General features: G+C 37.0%; 1 protein-coding gene across 2 annotated transcripts in view; it reads right to left on the bottom strand.

Moving 5' to 3' along the window:
- The window catches only part of rarab (retinoic acid receptor, alpha b), a 133,422-nt gene that overhangs the window by 72,358 nt on the left and 40,687 nt on the right, over window positions 1-20,377 (bottom strand). For both annotated transcript variants that reach the window (XM_016549346.1, XM_016549347.1), the window contains one exon: window positions 14,890-15,559. In XM_016549346.1, coding sequence (XP_016404832.1) covers window positions 14,890-15,058 — 169 coding nt within the window. In that variant the 5' untranslated portion in view covers window positions 15,059-15,559. The remainder of the gene's footprint in view (window positions 1-14,889; window positions 15,560-20,377) is intronic.

Genomic DNA, 20,377 nt, shown 5'->3' with positions numbered 1-20,377 from the left:
AATCTGTTTTTTTGTGAGTTGGATGAATTAATGCACATGAATTAATGCACATTCTCATTTAGTTTAGAACTACAGTAACATCATGTTCACACAGCGCACACAACTCCTCTGCACTTCCGATTTCTCCCAGTATGGGGACAGGAGACTTGTCAGTCAATAAATGGGAAAACAAAGTAATTGGCGTTACTTTTTTGAAAAAGTAACTCAGATATTTTCTTGTAAATTAAAAAAGTAATGCGATACTTTACTAGTTACTTTAAAAAAGTAATCTGATTACGTAACTCGCGTTACTTGTAATGCGTTACCCACAACACTGTTTACATCTATGATGTCACAAAATGGTTCCTCCATAGGCAGCTCACTAAGTTTTAGAACAAAGGCAAAACCTACTGCACTTACAAAGTAACTTTGTCAATAGTCTTTTTTGGTCTTAATGTGCACGGTTCATCTGCGTATGATATCTAAAGAAAGAAAATCTTTGTCAATTTTAAATTACCTCTAAATCGATGTTCCTTTTCTAATGACATCACATAGGTCGTGTGGGCTGGCCTGGCTCCATTCTGGTATAGAACACCCATTTTTCATGGTCAAATCAATTCCTAAATTACAAAATCAAGTTCAGTCCTATGCTTCTTTTTTTGTCTCTGAATATCCTGTTGCACCATCAATCACATCACATCACATTATGGAAGTTAAACGAGTCAGGAGCAAACTACAAGACTGAATCAATGAATCTTTGTGTTCTGATCAGCAGACATTTACTTGTTGTTTTTTAAATGGGACTCATTGAAGATGTTGATCATATACAAGCACACAAAAGCCTTTTTATGAGTCAGAAGCCAAACCACCTCAGCTGATACTCTAATTATGAGCATAAATGTTATATTAAAACAGTGGGCTGGTTCTGTGGCCTATAGAGTGTGAAGACTTTTTCTCTGAGCATACGAGTGAAATTGTGCTTTTCACACTCCTACATTAATCTGATTTGACCTACACACACACCTCCCTTTCAGTGCCAAGTGTTCATGCTTGCCCTCATTTCCAATGCTAGGACTCATGAAGGTCGAGACTGTGAGCGAGGAATCAGAACAGGAGCAATAAAAGCAGTTACTTTAACAGGCTTTTAGCAACTTGGGAGTGCCATCCTTTTAACGGTGTCACCCTGAGGCCTCTCCCAAAGGCATGATAAGAGCCTCCCGCTCTCAAGGGAATCATAGTGTCTCTCCCCTCCTATACTAAAACTGCTCTCCATCCAGCTCCATCATGATGGAGGGTTCCAAGGGTCCTCAATGTTAAAATTATCCTTTGCAGTGTACTTGAACACATCTCACTGAACGTATAATGGCTGCTATTAAAAGTTCAATTATAAAGAGTTTATCTACAAATGGGTTTCATCAACTATGGCAACGTTACTTTGGACACAGAAGAATTCATTTTTGTAATTTTTCTGATCTGCCATAAATATTTGTACTACAGTGTCATTTCCATCATTCATTTCCATTATCTCCAACCTTAAATGATGCAAGAATTGTGTTGGATAACCTTCTGTGGTGGAAATGATTACATTTGAAAAAATTTGGGAGAAAAATGGTCTCACTTGTCCCCTGCCTTGCTAAAGCTAGTTTCCGAGCTAGCATTTTATATATCCTTATATTTTACTTATTTTTCATATTCATTCATACAGTCTATTCATTAAGAGTTATTCTTTATGATTCTTTTACATTATATTCATATTAGTCATATTACTGTTTTATGTTACACATTTACTCAAGTATTATTCATTTATTCTCTTTATTTCCATTAATACGCATATTCCATTGACGTAATATATTTTTCTTCATTTGACATAAGAAAGTACATCTTGTTATGATAACTGGATAGGATGTTGGAAACTTACTCTCTGCAAAAATATTTTTTTACATGCAAGGATGTTTGCTAAATTTGTCCTCTGCCTTTGTGGTACGTGTTCTTTTCCAAGATCTGTTATTTGCTATTTGATATTTGAAAATTGCCAAGATCTGCTGTTCTGCTCAAAAGGTGTAAAAACCACAGCCACATTTGTCTCTTTTATTGGATCTTATCTATGGCCCTCATTGTCATGTCAACGTGACCTGAGCTCCGAACTTCAGGTTAATTTAGATGGAAGAAAACAGTTGGCAAGGTATAGATAGTGACACAATGGATAAATTCATTTGACGTCTATAGATCAGACCAAAACATCTCGTGATGTTGTAGTAGCATGTAAGTCTCTAGTACAGTATATATATTATTCCAATTGGCTTTTCAGACAGCTTTTCTTCTACTCTCTCTCATCACATGCTCCAAAGGCCTTTGTCTTTTGACTTCTGAAGATTATTATACTTAGATTAGATGGCTATATATCTTAGAAAATTTTGCAGAATATACTCAGTTTGGATTTTGTATTCATTTTAATCTTTTCCATTAATTTTAATCTTTTATTATAATTTTCATCAGTAATTGCTACCATTTATGATTTTATTTTTAAATAAACAATAATTTTACTGAAAGAATTCATCTGCCTGGATCTCTCCTGCATCAATGTTCAAATTTCAGAAAGTTACTATAAATGTATTATATATATAATTCTAAAGTTTGGGGCCAGTAAGATTTTTTAAATAAGTATCTTATGCTCAACAAGACCGCATATATTTGATAAAAAATATATAGTAAAAACAGTAATAATATGAAATTAGATTTGACTAATGACTATTAGACTTTAAAATAGATTTTAATACATTTGAAAATGTAATTTATTTCTGTGATGTCAAAGCTGAATTTTCAGCAGCCATTACTCCAGTCATTATGATCCTTCAGAAATCATTCTAATATGCTGCTTTGCCACTCAAGAAACATTCATTTTTTATCAATGTTGAAAGCAGTTGTGAAAAAAATTTTTTTGTGGAAACTGTGACACAGTTTTCTTATTCTCTGATGCATAAAAAATTTCAACTTGATCAACTTAATGCATCCTTACTGAATAAATCTATTAATCTCTTATGTATGTATTAGTGATCCAAACTTTTGAAAGGTAGTGTAAATATTCTTATTTGTAAGCAAGTAAAAAAAGTAAGTAAATAAATAAGTACACTTTTTATAATGGCCAAGAGAAAGGAAAAATTGAAATCGCATCATATGACCCCTTTAAGATTGAAATTCTGGGTCTAGAACAAGGGTAAAACAAATAAATAATCAAATAAATAAATAAACAAACAAAAAGTTTTAATATAAAATTTAATATAATATAACAGAAAAATAAATAAATAAATAAAATAAAATAAAAAATAACCCAATATTGAAGAAACACCCAATTGCCAGCTCTCTATGTCACACACACACAGACACAAAGGCAGAAAAACACCCAATACAAATAAACAGTCAAGTTCCCGATAGTCAGAAAGGCTTCTGTCATTTAGTCAGGAAGATGCAGCACGAGTGAGAGAGAGAGAGAAAAGCAAGAAATTCAAGACCCAAAGGAGAGATTCTTCTCTGAGAGGCCGCCTGACCCAGGGTGATTTAAGATGCCTGCAGGCTGCACGGTCGCCACCCTGTCTGGTTGCCCCCCGTTGCACATTGTGTGGACACTGGGATCAGTTGATGCCGCCTGAGCCAACATGAGATGCGCTGCACGCGAGCAGCATATGGCCGTTAGTCCGAGCCAATGACTCATCAGATGGTAATGCTGACCGGCCTGAGGATGCACTGCAATACTCAACTACTGAAAATACAACAAGACAGTAGCATGAGTTAACTTGTAACACAGCTTGTAACACATTTTCACATTGAGTAGAAAGAGAACTGTGGTTGAACTTGACACCATGACACAAACTCAACTTAAAAGAAACTGCATTCTTGTTAGTGCTCAGAACGTATGTGGTGGACTGACGTGTAAAGACAAACATTTGCGGTTGATGTTAAATGGGTTTAAGGTAAATTGGCATGTTGACAAGGAGGAGGAGACTAGTCAGGGCTGTGGCCTAGCAGTTAGCATGCATGCTTAGACACGACGCAGGGTCAAGGCCCATTTCACAATACTGTTCCTGCTCTTTTCTCCATCATATACTGTCTTTTCTATACTCAACATTGAGTAATAGTAATATTAGCTTCTTAGCCATGAAATAGTTCAACAAAAATAAAACTTCTGTGATTTTTTTCAATTATATTTATTATCAATTTCAATTATTTTCCAATCATTTTTTTCAATTATTCACTGAACTTACACATTAAACACTACTGTTCAAAAGTTTGGGGTCAGTCAGTAAGATGTATTTTTTTTAAACCAATACTTTTATTCAGCAAGGGTGCATTCAATCAAATAAATGCAGCATCAGTGACTTTGAAAACCTTTTAAAAATCTTACCCACCCCAAATATTTGAACAGACTTCTGAAGCCATAGAATAGTTAACAAATTAGCCATTAGCCTTGTTCAAAATAAAATATGGTGCCTTCAGATATGTCAGGTTTGAGGTCATTATGTGTGTCAGAAGTAAAAATGGTGCACCACCAGTCTGTTCCTGTTTTGGTCTGTTTCTCAAACAAAGCTATTTTAACAGCTTTAAAAGACAAGGAATAATAGCACGTGTCATTTAGACTTATTTTTATGGTGTTTTTGTCCTTTATAGACCTTGACAGACAAGATAACAATGACCTTGTGTATGGAAAAGCCTTCATTGGTGCTCCACTGAAGGTTTGGTACGACATGAGGGCCAGTAAATGACTGAATTTTCATTTTTGGTTGAAATGATGCAGAATAGTTAGCTACCACTAACACATGAATTGGCTCAAATAAATAAACTTCAGCTGAATATCTGAATAATATCTACCAATATCTACTCATGTTTATAAAACTACTGATTGGGCCAAACCGATGCCTGCAGATCGGAGCCGGACTGTGAAATGAATGTGCTGAGCGGTAAAGCCAGGTGCAAGTAAACAACATCAGCACGCATCAAATCAGACTGCTCAAAAAATGACAGCCATGCTGGTCTCAGACATGAGTGAACTGTGACAGTGTGATTGTCATGAGATCGCTCCATTGCTCCGGGCATCTAGAGAAGGGCGGCCATGTTAGACACACAGAAATGAGCAGTGACAATTCTCCCGGCTTCAAAGGTACTCTTCTCTGCCATTTCCTTATCCAAGCACTGAAACAGGTGCATTTGACAACAATTTTTTTTAAAACATACAGTAGAACTATTTTTTGTACCATTATGCAATTTATATATGTACATATATTAGGGATGCACCGATTGTTCGGCAACCGAAAATATTACGAAAATATAACCGAATAAGCGAAAAGACAGAATAAATTGTACCGAACAATGACGTGACGCGATCAAATAGAGGTGCTCGCTAATGCAGCAAACATGACGGCAGTGTGGAAACATTTAAAGCTGTCCGAGAAAGACGCAAAAATCATTATAAGCACCGACAGCGAGAGACTGTTTAGTACTGCAACGCATGTATTCGATGAGAAGAGGAAGGGTGGTTGTTGCTGGTTACTGTACGATGATTGAAATCTCGAAATGCCCTTAAACAATTAAATCAACTGCATAATGTTATGTTTTGTAATACAAGCACGAATTGCATGTATTCAAACAGCGCTGCACGAGCTCGCGGCGGCAGGGTTCAAAGTCCAAAGCGTGAGGAAAATCTGCGCTGAAACGGTATTACTCGTCAGCTGCTCAGTAACATTTTTATGAATTTTTACAAGGCATGTGACAATGCGATACGTGCAACAAACGTCTTCCCAAATTCGTAATGAGAATCATTTGTCAACAAAAAGAAGCACTGAGGTCTTCCTGCGGGTTTCTGCCAAAAATAAAAGCTGAGAAAAAAGCAAGAACTCCATCAACATTAATAAATGTTATTATTGTAATTTTACTGTTGTTCTGTAAAATAAAATAAAAAATAAAATAATAAATTACAACAGCTCTATTAATACATTTATTGTAACATTCACACATAGTGTTCAGACTGGGATCTATAATATTTTCTAATGTTTTAAAAGAAGTCTCTTCTGCTCAGCAAGGCTGCATTTATTTGTACAGTAAAAAATACATGCCTGATTCAAGAAGGGGGTCTAAAAAAATGGCCCAAAAATATGATTAACTTATTAATTTTAAGTTAAGTTGTGTTGTATTGGTATAATGTCTGCTAGAATGTTAAAAAATGTTCATTTTTAAGTAAATATTTTTAAATAGTTGTTTTGTAAATGATTTTTTCTTTGAAAAGCAAGACAAAACAGTAAAAAGCACATTTTGGCTATTTAATTTATGCAATGGTGAAAAAAAATGGCAAGATGGGGGAAAAAGACATGAAAAACCATATTCGGCCTTCGGCCCAGTGTTTCATTTTGTTTGGCTTTGGCTTCGGCCAAGAATTTTCATTTCGGTGCATCCCTAATATATATATATATATATATATATAAATCGGACCAGCATTTCTGACACAAGCACCACAGCTTGACATGTACTAACCACTACGCCACAGCACTGACCACTGTAGATCAAATGGTCTGCGTCACAGTTCCATTTCGCATTTGCAGGATGAGCAATTTATCAAAATTTATGCAAATTACTACTCAAGACTAATTATTCCAATAGCTGCCATAAGCAACTGAAGTGTGATTAAACACCCTAACCTACATATGATTGAACTAGTGACATGGTGGCCCTGGTTGGAAGGTTAGGAGACATAAATATCACCCTGACAAGCCCGCAGGCTGAACGCCCAACACAGGCTCGTCCCAGGCAGAGGCTGCCAGATGCAGATCCATCATCCACATTGGCAGCACCAAGAAAAAAAATCCACTGTGACGAGGAGTAGAAACAGCAGGCTTGACAAACAATGGTGGTCTGCTCCTCATTCAGAGGAGATGGGAATCCTGATGACATCCTAAAGCTAAACGACATGGGCAGCCACTGCCAGAGCAGAGCATTTTCACACTTCCAGGAGCCAGAGAGAAACCAGGGACCCTTTGACAGACCCATCTCCTCACACACACAACTGTGAGTGAACGACTGTAGCATGACATCTATCAAAATGTGTTCCAGACAGCTGCTGTAGGACAGGCAGCTCTTGTATCGGCAACGGACTGCAAACCACCAGTCTGGTGAGCATCAGGGAGCAGTGCCAGACGTGGCGGGAGAAGTTTTGATATGTTCGGTCACAAGGTCAAAAGTCATGTGGGAATATGCTGTATAATGGACATAACACTCATGCATAACATGATTTCCTTGATCATCAATTTGCATTGGTCTTTACAAAATGATCAATATTGGCATTATAATTTTGACAGAAACCAATAATCCAATTATCTTTTCCATGTTATGGGTCATGATCGATATATAGCTGTTACTATAAATCAATACTGCTTTGTAAAATAAAAGAAAGAAAAGAGCTACAACTAAAAACTAAAATATATAGATTGTACGTGAATTTAGGCATCAAGACATTATAAAACTAATAGCAAAAAGTGGCAGAGTTGTGCTTGGTCATATTTAATTTTATTATGCATATAAATACAGTGAAGATAATCAGAGTATATGTGCCACAATTCGCTGGAGCACGGGCACGAGGAAACGAGGAGATGTGGAGATTTCACAGAACGAGAGTCTTTTAATGATCCAATAGGGAGACACAGAGCACAAGGATGACGTTCACAACAAGTAGACCCGACAAAACCAAACTGAACAGACTGGGGCTTTTAAACACAGGGCAATCAAAATAAGCAAGAACAGGAAAAAGACCATCTAAGGAAACACAGGAAGAACTACGGGGGCAAAACGGGTCCAAAAGTCTGACAATATGTGCACATATTGCATGAACCACATATTAATATGTTTTATATTTTTTAAATGAAAATGTAAACGTTGTGTTTTATATTTTGTTTTGTTAAGTATACATGTTAAGTATAGTGTTGCCTGAACTACATTTTTGTGGCTATTAATATGTTTAAATGAAAACAAAAAGAGGCAGTGGTGTTTGATAACATATTTCATTTTATTGTAAACATACATACAGTGAGGATAACTGGAGTAGCCAAGGCGAGCTGAGTGACGTTATCAAGTACGCTACTGTTCCATTTGAAGAATTACCAGACTTGTGTCCTCCCTAGTTCGAACTATTGAGAAACGGCTAATAAATATCCAATAACAATTAAAAAATAAATAAATGTTTTGACCAATAACTATCCAGTACTATTTAAAAAACTAAAATAGACACCCAGTATTGGCCAAAAAATATCCACTATATCAAAAAATAAATAAATAAATTCCACTTCCAGGACCAACAAAGGCATTGATCCAGTATGTTCTACTTAGGAACCTATGTTAAGCTTACTAACAGTGCTGTAAGCTTTTAGTAACAATATAAACTAAGACATAAGTAGAGACATGAGGTGCATACAACGCTGAGAGGCACTTAACGTTTTATGTTACATTAGTCATGCATCTCAAACATGAAAATGCTTCAACACAGCACAGCCACGCTAGAAGGCTAAAGGTCACCTAAACATTGAGTGAAATGAAGTAGTATAAAAAGACATTTGTGTCGCATTAGTTAACTCATGCTACTGCTGCTTTTGCATACGAAAAGCCAATGAAACACAGCAGCAACAACATATCAAAAATTAATAAACCGAACCAAGGAGAGTCGTCTGCATTTCCCCACAGAATGGAGCACAGTTGCCGTGCTTTGAATATTTCTGTGCTTTTTCTTTCTGCAGGGACCCTGGAGGGAAGCAGGCAGGGGTTGTTGGTAGCTGATGCTAACCACTTTGTGGCATTAAACGGCGTTCTATATTTAACTCAAGTGGCGCTTGGGGAGGCTGGTGGCAGAATAGAAGTTTGAATCCAAGGAAATTGAGCTATCAAGGATTAGGGTTATACTAAAAAACGCAGCAGCCCAGATTTGTGAAAAGCCGTCTGGAGGACCGAGCAGACCACGACACCTGGCAGGTCTGATCAGCTTAACACTGCATTAACCTGCACAAGCCCCGCTACCACTGCTGGAAACTGAGAAGCTGAGCACACACACACACACACACACACACACACAGTGTGACAGTAGAGACTAGCAGACATATCTTAACATAGAGTGTAACTTATTGACATCTACATGCATCAGTATCTTAATTGCAGTTAGTTAGAGTGAGGTCAGTTGCATTGCATTAACTGACACATAGCTGTGATGACTGCACCAAGAGCATGCAAAAAACAAAACAAAACAAAACAAAACCAAAAAAATAACCTATATAGTCCATGATGTGGAGATTAGCAACATCATTAGTTACCCCGCTCCTTGAAGAAGTCTCTCAAATCAGTTGAACTGAAAGGTAGCAAAGGAGAGATTCAAATTTGAACCATGACAAATAACACATTTATTTATTTATTTATTTATTAACTGGCTTTATTAAATAACATAGATGGTAATTATGTATAAACAAATAAATAGTTATTTAGAAAAATAAATTGGTCAATTATTTAAAAGTTATTTATAAATAAGAATAAATGTTTTATTTATAAATAACAAATGTGTTTTTATAAGTAAATGTTAATTTGTTATTTATAAATAACAAAAATGTTATTTACAAATATATAACAAATGTTATTCATAAAACAAACAAATAAATACATACATACATACATAAATAAATGTGTTAATTCTTCAACTACCCACAACTAAACAGACCTCTAGATTTGTTACATGGGTGACAAATAAATTTGCTAATATTACATTTACACATACACAATTGTACAAATATTGCACGTTGCAGGCCATCCAAACTATTACCAATAAATAAATTAGAAAGATTTTGTTAGCTTTTAGATGAAGTACAGCAACTTCACACTGCATGACACTTCTGGAAATGTCATGTGCATTTTGGAAGCACAGTTTTGGCAGTGCAGTATGCTGAATTGCAAAAAATAACATTTTCCAGGCCAGACACTAACGGAAACCAATTGAGTCTAGCAGACCCCAGAAGTGTTCAAAAAGGGCCGAGTCATTCATGTCATAATTCACTCACACTTTGTGAAATCTGGTCACTTGCTTTTTTAGTGTACAAAGCCTCTCGTGAGAGCTGAGCAATTCATAACTGCAGTGCCGAGACTAATAAACTTTGTACATACATGAGAATCAGACTTAGACTCACTTTCAGTCTTTATTAGAAGGACAGACGTCCACCTTTCAACTTCCTTTCTAGAAACCACACTGAAACACTCACATATCATGCTAACTAAGATGCCCAAATTGGAGGTTGAAGTCTGCTAGCTCTGCATAACTTCCGCGAGCCCAAATCTAATCACCGTACCTTGCAGCTGCTTGAATTCTGTGCCTGGCAGTTGACACATCATTACAGCACGGAAAGTGACAAGAAGCACCTTGGGGATTCCTTCTAGTGGCTGTTTAAGTCAAGTTAGGAGAGCTCGACAATAACAGGCACCTCCATATCCATCCATATTCCATATCCCACCTCTTGTGCAAGATGATAAATAAATGCTATGCACACTATCGATCCGTGTTCTCTTATTTGGACCTCATGCAAATACACCACCCAAAGCCAAACCAGCAAACTTATTTGGGTTTCACGATGTCTCCCTGACTAATAGGTTTACCAGAGGTCATCCCATGCAAACTTTTGCATCATCCTCTGGAAGCAAAATAATAACATTCCCACAACACCCCCCAACCCCCTTTTCTCACATGGGGCACCAAATTTTTGCTGCACGCCTTTTCTCGCCTGACAACGTGCGGAGTCTTTCTGCAAGTCAGCAGGGGGTGTGTAATAATTAGCCCCCGAGAGCGTCAGAGGGTTGTTTGTCATATAGCACTATGCAGAGAGGCACATTAGTAGCTCCGGGCCCAGAAGAGAGCTGCCGCTGACTGACTGCCAAAGCCTCCCTGCCGACGGCGGTTGGTGGCAGCCACTGCATCAGTAGATGCACTCCCACCCACAGAGTCAAAACATTATGTACTGTCGTTTCAAGTGTGCAAAGTGGACGGGAATGTCTCCACAGATCACAGAACAACACGACAACTCTTCCTCTCGCCAGGGTTGATTGGAAAGCTACGACTGAAGATAGGACTAGAAATCGTCCTGCTGTATAATTTACTCATTATGGTCTTGCTTGCCAATATATTAATATCTATGCTGTAAGTTTGATGATTTTGCATGAAATAAAATAAGCAGCATAGTAAACACTGTGATGATTTACATGCACTTTTTATTTGGCCACTAAATTCTCCAAGTTTTGTGACAGTATTTTAATAGCATCTCAGATTTAAACATCAGTAGCAAAAATTGGCATAAGAGTTTGGTTTATTTACGTGTTTGAATCATTTCAAACGGTCATTCTTAAAATGAATCAATTAAAACGTTTGATTCAGTGATTTGTGTCATTACTCAAAATGGCTGTTTTCTTTAATAGCAGTAGCAAAAATAGAGTAAGAGTTTGGTTCTTTTCTGTGAATCAGTTCAAACTGTCATTTTTAATTCTGTGATTTGCGTCATTACTCCAATTGGCTGTTTTCATTCAAGTTTTGGCATGTCTTGTCTACTGTACTTAAAAATGTAGTCCTGCCCGCAAATTCACACTATTGGTTGAGCCAGTGTTTCTTTGGGCTGGTTGGGATACGCAAACAAACTGATGTTTTGAAAGTGCAGCAATTTAAATTTTTTTCTGTGGAAATGACCTATGAATGGTAGGGATGTAACGATTTACTCAACTCACGATTCGATTCGATTCGATTCACGATTTTGATTTCACGATTCGATTCGATTCACGGTTATTATAATTTTTTTTAACAAAATGAGATTTAAGACAAATTATAAATTAAATGTGTCCTTTTATTATTGCTTGGACAAAATGCTGCACATTTCTTTGTGAAATTGAAATATAACACTATAATAATATACTAATATAGCACTTGCATATTACTGCTCTTTCTTTAATATGCGTTATACAGAGGCAAGATGAAAAGAAAAAATACCATCTAAACTTTTCTAAAGACAGTAAGTTTCCCTCAGACATGCATTCATATAAACTCCTACACCTAAATGAATCGCGATTTGTTTAGCATCTCAACCGATTTGAATCGTCACATATTTGAATCGATTTTCAACCGGCTCGCAGTTAATCGTTACATCCCTAATGAACGGGCTTACTTAAACTTGACACAAATATCAAAATATATCTCAAATATTGTCAAGAAATACTATTGCTAAGAAGCTATGAAGAAACCATGCTTTTTAATGTTTCATTCAGTAATCATCAAGTACTCGCATGCAAATCTCGCATGCACAAACAGACCCGAGCTAACACATACAGGTCTAGTTCACATAAGGGCGTTCATAACCCCAGGCACTGTGGGCAGCATGGCATCTCAGTTTTGCCCAGGAACATTCCGGTGGTTTTTGCACCTCAAAGTGCAGAACAGGCCAAACAACAGATAGCAGAGATAACCTGAATAAACCAATGAGATCTGACACATCAAGGTCTTATGGAACAGCAGGATAATGTGTTTGGGCTATAATCAAATTTAATGCATGTTAGCGGAGAAGAGCATAAAGTTGAGCATAAAAACATCTGTCAGATCACAAGCACCAATGAACCAAAACTTCAGAGGGATTTTAAATAGTCAGTCACTCTAACATATAGATTTAAACCGTATTTCATACATTTATGCACACACAAGCTATGCTGAAATAGATTTTCAAAAAATATGAAGAGACAAATTCCACAGTTATGAAAGCTAGACTATATCTCCAACAACGGGTTTTTAAAATGGTCCCATAGTGGTTGTTTAAAAATTAAAGCTGGACTTTAACAGTATTTAATCAAGGGTCTCCTAAGGCTTAATATGATCAGTGGGTGATTTGTAAATTACACACAAAAACAGCAGTCACCATATTGTCAAGAACAGATTTACATCCCTTAATTAAACTGTAGCGAGCACATATGTAAAAGACCAATCACAGCTACTACTACCCCTCTGGTTTTTAGATAAAACTCAATCTTAAAGAGACAGTTCACCCAAAAAAATAGAATTCTGTCATCACACAGAAGATTTCATTTGATAGGAGTGTAATCATCTATTCATCAAAGAATCCTGAAAAAAATATCACGGTTTCCACAAAAATATTAAGCAGCACAACTGTTTTCAACATTGATAATCAGCATCGAATCAGCATATTATAAAGATTTCTGAAGGATCACAGAAATAAGATACATTTCAAAATATATTAAAATAAAAAAATACATCAAATAAAATTCAGCCTTGGTGAGCATAAAATACTTCTTTCAAAAAGATTCTAAAAAATCTCATTGACTCTCAAATTTTGAGAGGTAATGCATTTAAGCGCTATATTTTTTCATCCTTTCTGGAGCTTGTTAGTCCCTGGTCACTGTGGCATAAAATAGTTTTAAAAAAAAGATAACTTTGCAACTGGTCATCACACAGAAGATTTCATTTGATAGGAGTGTAATCATCTATTCATCAAAGAATCCTGAAAAAAATATCACGGTTTCCACAAAAATATTAAGCAGCACAACTGTTTTCAACATTGATAATCAGCATCGAATCAGCATATTATAAAGATTTCTGAAGGATCACAGAAATAAGATACATTTCAAAATATATTAAAATAAAAAAATACATCAAATAAAATTCAGCCTTGGTGAGCATAAAATACTTCTTTCAAAAAGATTCTAAAAAATCTCATTGACTCTCAAATTTTGAGAGGTAATGCATTTAGCGCTATATTTTTTCATCCTTTCTGGAGCTTGTTAGTCCCTGGTCACTGTGGCATAAAATAGTTTAAAAAAAAAGATAACTTTGCAACTGAGAGATATTTTTTAAAATAAAAAAAGTCACAATTGTGATAGTCACATTTTGAAATATAAAATTACCCTGTAGAGTAGGCTGAGGCAGAAACTGGCCTCCATTCTATGAACTACAGTATGGAGAAAGTAAACTATATTTAAAAAAAAAAGACATCATTTTCATTTTTGGGTGAACTGTTTCTTTTAGGTTTAAATGTGCTGTGCCGCTTTGCATGATAAACATCAGGTAACAGGAGTTTATTTAGTACGTACGTCTTGTACTTTTCACAATACACCATGCACCATTCTTTATCAGACCCTTCCTAGCAGAGCATGCAACACAGCTTCTCGTCCAGCCGCTTGTCATTTCTAGGTTGGAATATTGCAATGCTCTTCTGGCTGGACTTCCAACATGTGCAATCAGACCTCTGCAAATGATTCAGAATGCAGCAGCACGTCTCGTTTTCAATAAGCCCAAGAGAGCCCATGTCACACCGCTTCTCATCTCTCTGCATTGGCTTCCAGTCGCGGCTCGCATCAAGTTCAAGATTTGCTACAGAACTTGCTTGCCTGCAGAACTGCACAGGCTCCGCACCTTACCTCCGCTCTCTTCTATGCATCTGCATCCCCTCCAGAAGCCTGCGGTCGGTAAACCTAACTCCATCCGAACAGCCTAATCCCTCACAATCTTCAAGAAACAACTGAAAACTCATCTCTTCCGTGAGCATCTAACTGCCTCCAATAACAATAATAATTAAGAAAAAAATGCTATGCCTTCACATTTTCTGTTTTCTTATTATCCTCTAGTCCTAGCTTTTTACTATTTTGAACGATGACTGAAACCTTGTATAACGGGCACTTCTCATGTTCATTGTCATCTTATGATACATCGCTTGTTGTATTTCACAACTGTAAGTCGCTTCGGATAAAAGCGTCTGCCAAATGAATAAATGTAAATGTAAATGTCTTTAAGTGTGTCACACCTGAATGCATTGGCTGATAGCAAGACACAGAAGTTTCACACCAGAAAAAAAGGGTACTCACTTGCAGGAGATGGAGTGCTGTATCCACTGACAGGAAGTCCTGAAAGCGCTGGAGGGGAGAGCCCTCCTAGCATATGAGGAAAGAAGTAAGGGTAGTGCGTCATAGGGAAGCCCCCTAAATGGGTGCCCAGACCTCCGGGGCTGGGGCAGGGGTTGCCGTTTCCAGACATGGCACGCTCAGATACAACACTGAGTCCCAGACCTCTGTGCAGGTTATCCGTGTTGCCGGATGTCTACTTTCCCATCATGAGCTACTTTTGGTAATCCAGCTAGGAGAGATTTGTCTGCGATTGTCTGTGCGAGTGCTTGCTATTGTGGCTGTAAGACAGAAACAGGTTAATGACTGGTGATCCAGGGTGCGTGTGAGTGGTTATGACGCCATTCGATCAAAGTGTACGGCTCACAGGTGTAGCGCTCTTTGTTTTGGTGTTATGTAACTTTCTGGATACAATCCCAAAGTTCTCTTGGAATAAAAGTGTGTTGAGTAAATTCCAGCACTGTTTGACAGGGTTGTTACTCTTCACAAGAGCCTGATCTCACTCAAATCCACCCGGTTTCAGCAGGACGGACTAGGGCGATATGACACAAGAGGAAATGAGAAGCAGTGCTCCGGGGGTGACAAACTGCTCTCGGGTCAAACCTGTCCAAACGAGGCAGTCCAACACAGTGACCTAGGAAAGACAGAAAAAGAGTGGAAAGGAACAGAGAAGAGGACATTTTTTAGTTGTCAGATGTGTTTGCGTGCATGCATTTTAAATCCTTCTGTATAGAGTTGTGACAAATATATATCGGCCCCAAAAAAGTGTCTAGTCAATGGATAATGCACTTTTGCTGTTTACCAATATTTTAAATAAAGTAAAATTTTTCATTTAATTTTATTTTGCTGTTATTATATCATACATGCTTTTCCAAATCTTTAAATAATTCCTGATAAGTACATGGTGTGGATTAAATTATGTGTCAGTCTTCATTCCTAAAAGAACATCTATACCATTCAAACGTTTTTTTTTTTTTAAAGTCTCTTATGCTCAACAAAGCTGCTATTTGATCAGGAATGCTGTAAAAACTGTAATAACTGTAATAAAAATAATTGTTTTCTATTTGAATATTAAATATTATTATACTTTCAAATATCATTTTAAAAGCTGCCATTATTCCAGTCTTCAGTGTCACATGATCCTTCAAAAATCATTCTGATATGCTGATTTGGTGCTCAAGAAACATGTACCATCAATGTTGAAAACAGAAAACAGCGCTGCTTAATATTTTTGTAGCAATTGTGATTTCATTTTTTTCTTTGATAAATCTAAAGTTCAAAATAACAATTAATCTGAAATTACATTTTGCAACATTACAAATGTCGTTACTGTTAAATTTGATCAATTTAATGTGTCCTTGCTGAAAAAATAGTATTAATTTCTTTAAAAAAAAAAATCTTACTGACCACAGACATTTGGACGGTAGTGTGCAGTGTGACGGTTGCTCCTACAGTACGTAAATTACAGTTACTAAATTAACAATTTACATATTAATTCATGTCATGTTAGTGTCAATAGTAACTAAAGAGTCCACATTACCAGTAGAGAACGTATTGTAGTTACATTAGGCACAGTTGTGTTGACTTAAACTTCTGCTATCACTTCTAACTGCTTTCACAAGAGGCTATTCACTTTTCAGTTGACTGTTAGAAGCATTTGCTTATCACTAACCATGTCACTAATTTCACCATTCTTTTAAAAAAAGAAAAAATATATATTTTCAATGTTAATTCATTAAACCCACATAAGAATCGTAACTATTTTAACACATCATGAGCACAGTTTACTGAAAAGGTTTGGAAACCTTCAGTTCATTTCTATGGGATGTTCTATAATGCTTGTCTGAGTTAGCAACAAGAGGGTGGAGCTTTTGCAAAGGACCAGTTCTAATGGCCATTATTCATAATGTTGAATGATCGGTACCACCTCAGCTCTGTTCAACACAATATCATGTTCCACAGAATTTCCCCTAAATCTCCACAGAAATAAATCTCCACCCAAAAAAATCTGACTACTCATTGGCCACCCTTCTAAATATCGTTATCAGTACTGGCCATTGAAAAACCAATAACCCATATTATACAGTGTGATACATCACAGACCGCACTCAGATTAGATATGATTGCTAAATTCTCTGGTCTTACTAACCATAGGAATGTATTCTCCATTCTTAAAGTTTCGCTGACAGACATCTAGAACATCACAATACATCCAGTTTGACACCATACCTCAGACAGAGTGCAAATAAACTGAGAAATTAGAGAAAGAAAGAGGCAAAGACTGCAATTTTAACACTCAGGGCCCGTTCTTAAACACTGAACTCGGCTTGACAGCGTGGGAAAATGCTGCCAAGGTCTTCCCCAGTGAGCTTGTTAACTGAGGAGATCCCTCAGGAACACAGAGCAGGATCTTCACACAGACCGTCTGTCAGAATCCCTCATTAACACTATCTATCTGGGCATAACCTGGAAATGTGAGAGCACGAACTGTGAGGTGGAGGAGGAAAAACACTGTCTGAAGAACCAGTGATGAGCAAGAAATCTGTCTATCTGTAATCAGTACGTCTGCTGCTTCACCATCCCAGCGTCTATCTGTCCTTACCTTCCAAGTCCATTTGTATTACCCTATCTCACGTCTTTCTGCTCGACTCTACCCATCCATCCTCCAGACTACACAACAGATATAGAAATACTGCACAAATAAATCTAATTCAAATATCCTCCCATATGGAATATGGATTATGAATCTCCCTGAAGGCATGCAGGGCATCATGGGGGTACCGCTCAAAGCGGGAATGAGAAACTGAGAGAAAAAGTAGAAAAAGGAGGCAGCAAGAGGGAGAGATCAAAACCGAAAAAGAGCAAGTGAAGATACCTTATTGTGCTGCACACGGCTCTCAAATCTCACTCATACATTATTAAAAGGCGTACTAAGTAGGTTAAACCCCACTGGTCTCCTTTACATAGCAATGAACTCACTAATTCAATGCCAGAGAATGTGTGAGAATGTGTGAGAACGTGTGATAAAGAGAGATTAGAGGACTGTATATGTGTGAAAGACAGAGAGACAGGAATAAAGAAACCAAGATGGAAAAAGAGAGAAAAGAGTCGCTATACATTTGTGTGAAATGTTTCTGTAAGATGGTTAAATCTGTTTTAAGCATAGCTTCACTTGACGTTATTAGATATATGACAAGAAACAAGTACATTTTGTTTGTAGTCCATGTCTGTTAGTTTTGAGGCTAATCTATAGCTAGTATTCTTCTAAAAGTTGATACAATTAATCTTATTAACCATTCAAAATCAATGTACAATGTACAATCAATGTAAAAAATGGTGTGTTAAATACAACCCAGCGCTGGGTGAAATATGGACAATCCCAGCGACTTAAATGTTTAACCCAACCTTCTGGGTAGTTTTATTTAACTCAACTATTGTTTAAAAATGACTAAATGGCTGGCTTAAAACGAATCCAGCATTGTTTTTAACCCAGCATTTTTTAGAGCATAAGAACAATTTTAACAGACTTTTGTGCTTTCATGTATGATCCACTAAACAAAAAGCTTATTATGTCAATAACCCATTTGCATAGACAATGCAGGCTCAGAGTTATGCACATTGACATCATTCATCATGCATGCTCTTCACTATTGTGCTTTCACAATCTCATCTTATACATGTTTTAGTGCTTTCCTTAACCAGCACTCACATGAATCTAATGCAATGGTGTGTGTGTGTTTGTGTATGTGAGTGTGACGGAACACATTTAGGATGTATATCGGTATCTGTACATACATGTACGCATATTAAAACATGCTGGTTGGCTGTCTCTTGGACCATGGATGATGATAATACAGAATCGGAGTCTGTGTGTGAGAGAACAGAAGATCTGGCAGACGGAGGGAAATGTGCAATAACAAAAGGTCAAGGTTCGTGGCCTAAGATTCAGGAACCTTGACCTTTGCTATTTAGGCATAACTGGGAGAGACATGTGGACCTACTTTAGGAGCTTACACGCACACGCACACACGCACACACGCACGCACACACACACACACACACACACACACAGTGTTTCCCTTTCACTTTCCGTCGTTGCCTGTGGCATTGGTCCATGTCTCCTTTTGCAGCAGAGGTACAGACTGCAACTGTCAACAGTATTTATTGCACATTATCATCCCTAACTACAACTCTGCAACAGAATTACCCACAAAATATATATCTTATATCAAAATATATATAACTATATACTGTGCACAGTAAAGCAGAACTACAAATAGCTTGCATTTTTATTTCAAGTCAACCTAAAACATGTCCAAAATTGTCCATTAAGTAACTTAATAAAGTATTTAGCAAAGTACTACTTAAAAAAGTTTGGGGTCAGATATTTTAATCTTTTTGAAAGAAGTCTCTATTTTATGAAAATATAGGAAAAACAATAATATTGTGGAATATTATTACAATTTAAAATCTATTTTATCAGTACTGAAAACAGGTGTGCTGCTTAATATTTTTGAGGAAACTGTGATTTAAAAAAAAAAATTTCTTATCATTTCAATTTCATTTTTATTTATTTATCGGTATAGCCGTAGCTTAAAAATAATTACCAGTCAGAACTTTAATATCAGCGCATCTCTAAAAGCACTATTTTGTTGAGCACGCCTTAGCACCATCTATTTAACACTAGAACCGCCAGGGGTCGCTGTATACCTAAAAGCGCCAGCGGGTAAATTTTACCCACGCACATGACAGCCGTTCGTGACGGCAAGATAACGTACGCGATATGGCGGAGAGTACAGATCAACCGGCAGCAGGAAAAAGTGTGCGTCCCAAGTCATCCAAGGCTTTAGAGCATTTTATATTAAACGCAACACAGAAGACTGTTACCTGCAAGCTATGCAAAGCTTAGCTTGTGTGGCATGGAAGTACCACAGTGATGCACGAGCACATGAAAAGAAAACACACTGGTGTTACGGATGAAGGCGAAACATCAGCACGGTAAGCAAAACCCGTATATCCTCATCATATGAAAATGGTATAGTTTAATGAAGTGCTATTGTGTAAACTGTTTGTTTGCTAACTTCGGGACAGTCGCACTACATCTGTTCTGATGCGACTCGCGAGCATCAGGTTGCGCAATCACCCCCACAGAATCAGTTCAATTAAAACGGTTGCGAACTGCGTCAAACACTAACTCTAAAAGCAGCGAATAACAGCTGTTAGTCAGTGTTGTAGTTTTCAGCGAATGCTTATGCATTTGTGCACCAATGCATATTTTTTCCCTTTCTTTTTATTCAAGCCTGTTAGCTTGCTGCGTTTCTCCGTTTCGTTCTCTCTTTTTTTTATAGCATTTGTCTACTACAACAGTTAACTTATTATTATTATTTTTTTCAAAAGTGATTTACTGCAGCTTTGCTACGTTAACATGATTGTATTCAATGTTTGTATATTT

Source organism: Sinocyclocheilus rhinocerous, unplaced genomic scaffold, assembly GCF_001515625.1.
Source record: "Sinocyclocheilus rhinocerous isolate Xijiao unplaced genomic scaffold, SAMN03320098_v1.1 scaffold43, whole genome shotgun sequence".
NCBI classification, from domain to species: Eukaryota; Metazoa; Chordata; class Actinopteri; order Cypriniformes; family Cyprinidae; genus Sinocyclocheilus; species Sinocyclocheilus rhinocerous.
Note: the sequence above shows the minus strand (reverse complement) of the source record. Positions and strands in the feature narration are given on the sequence as shown.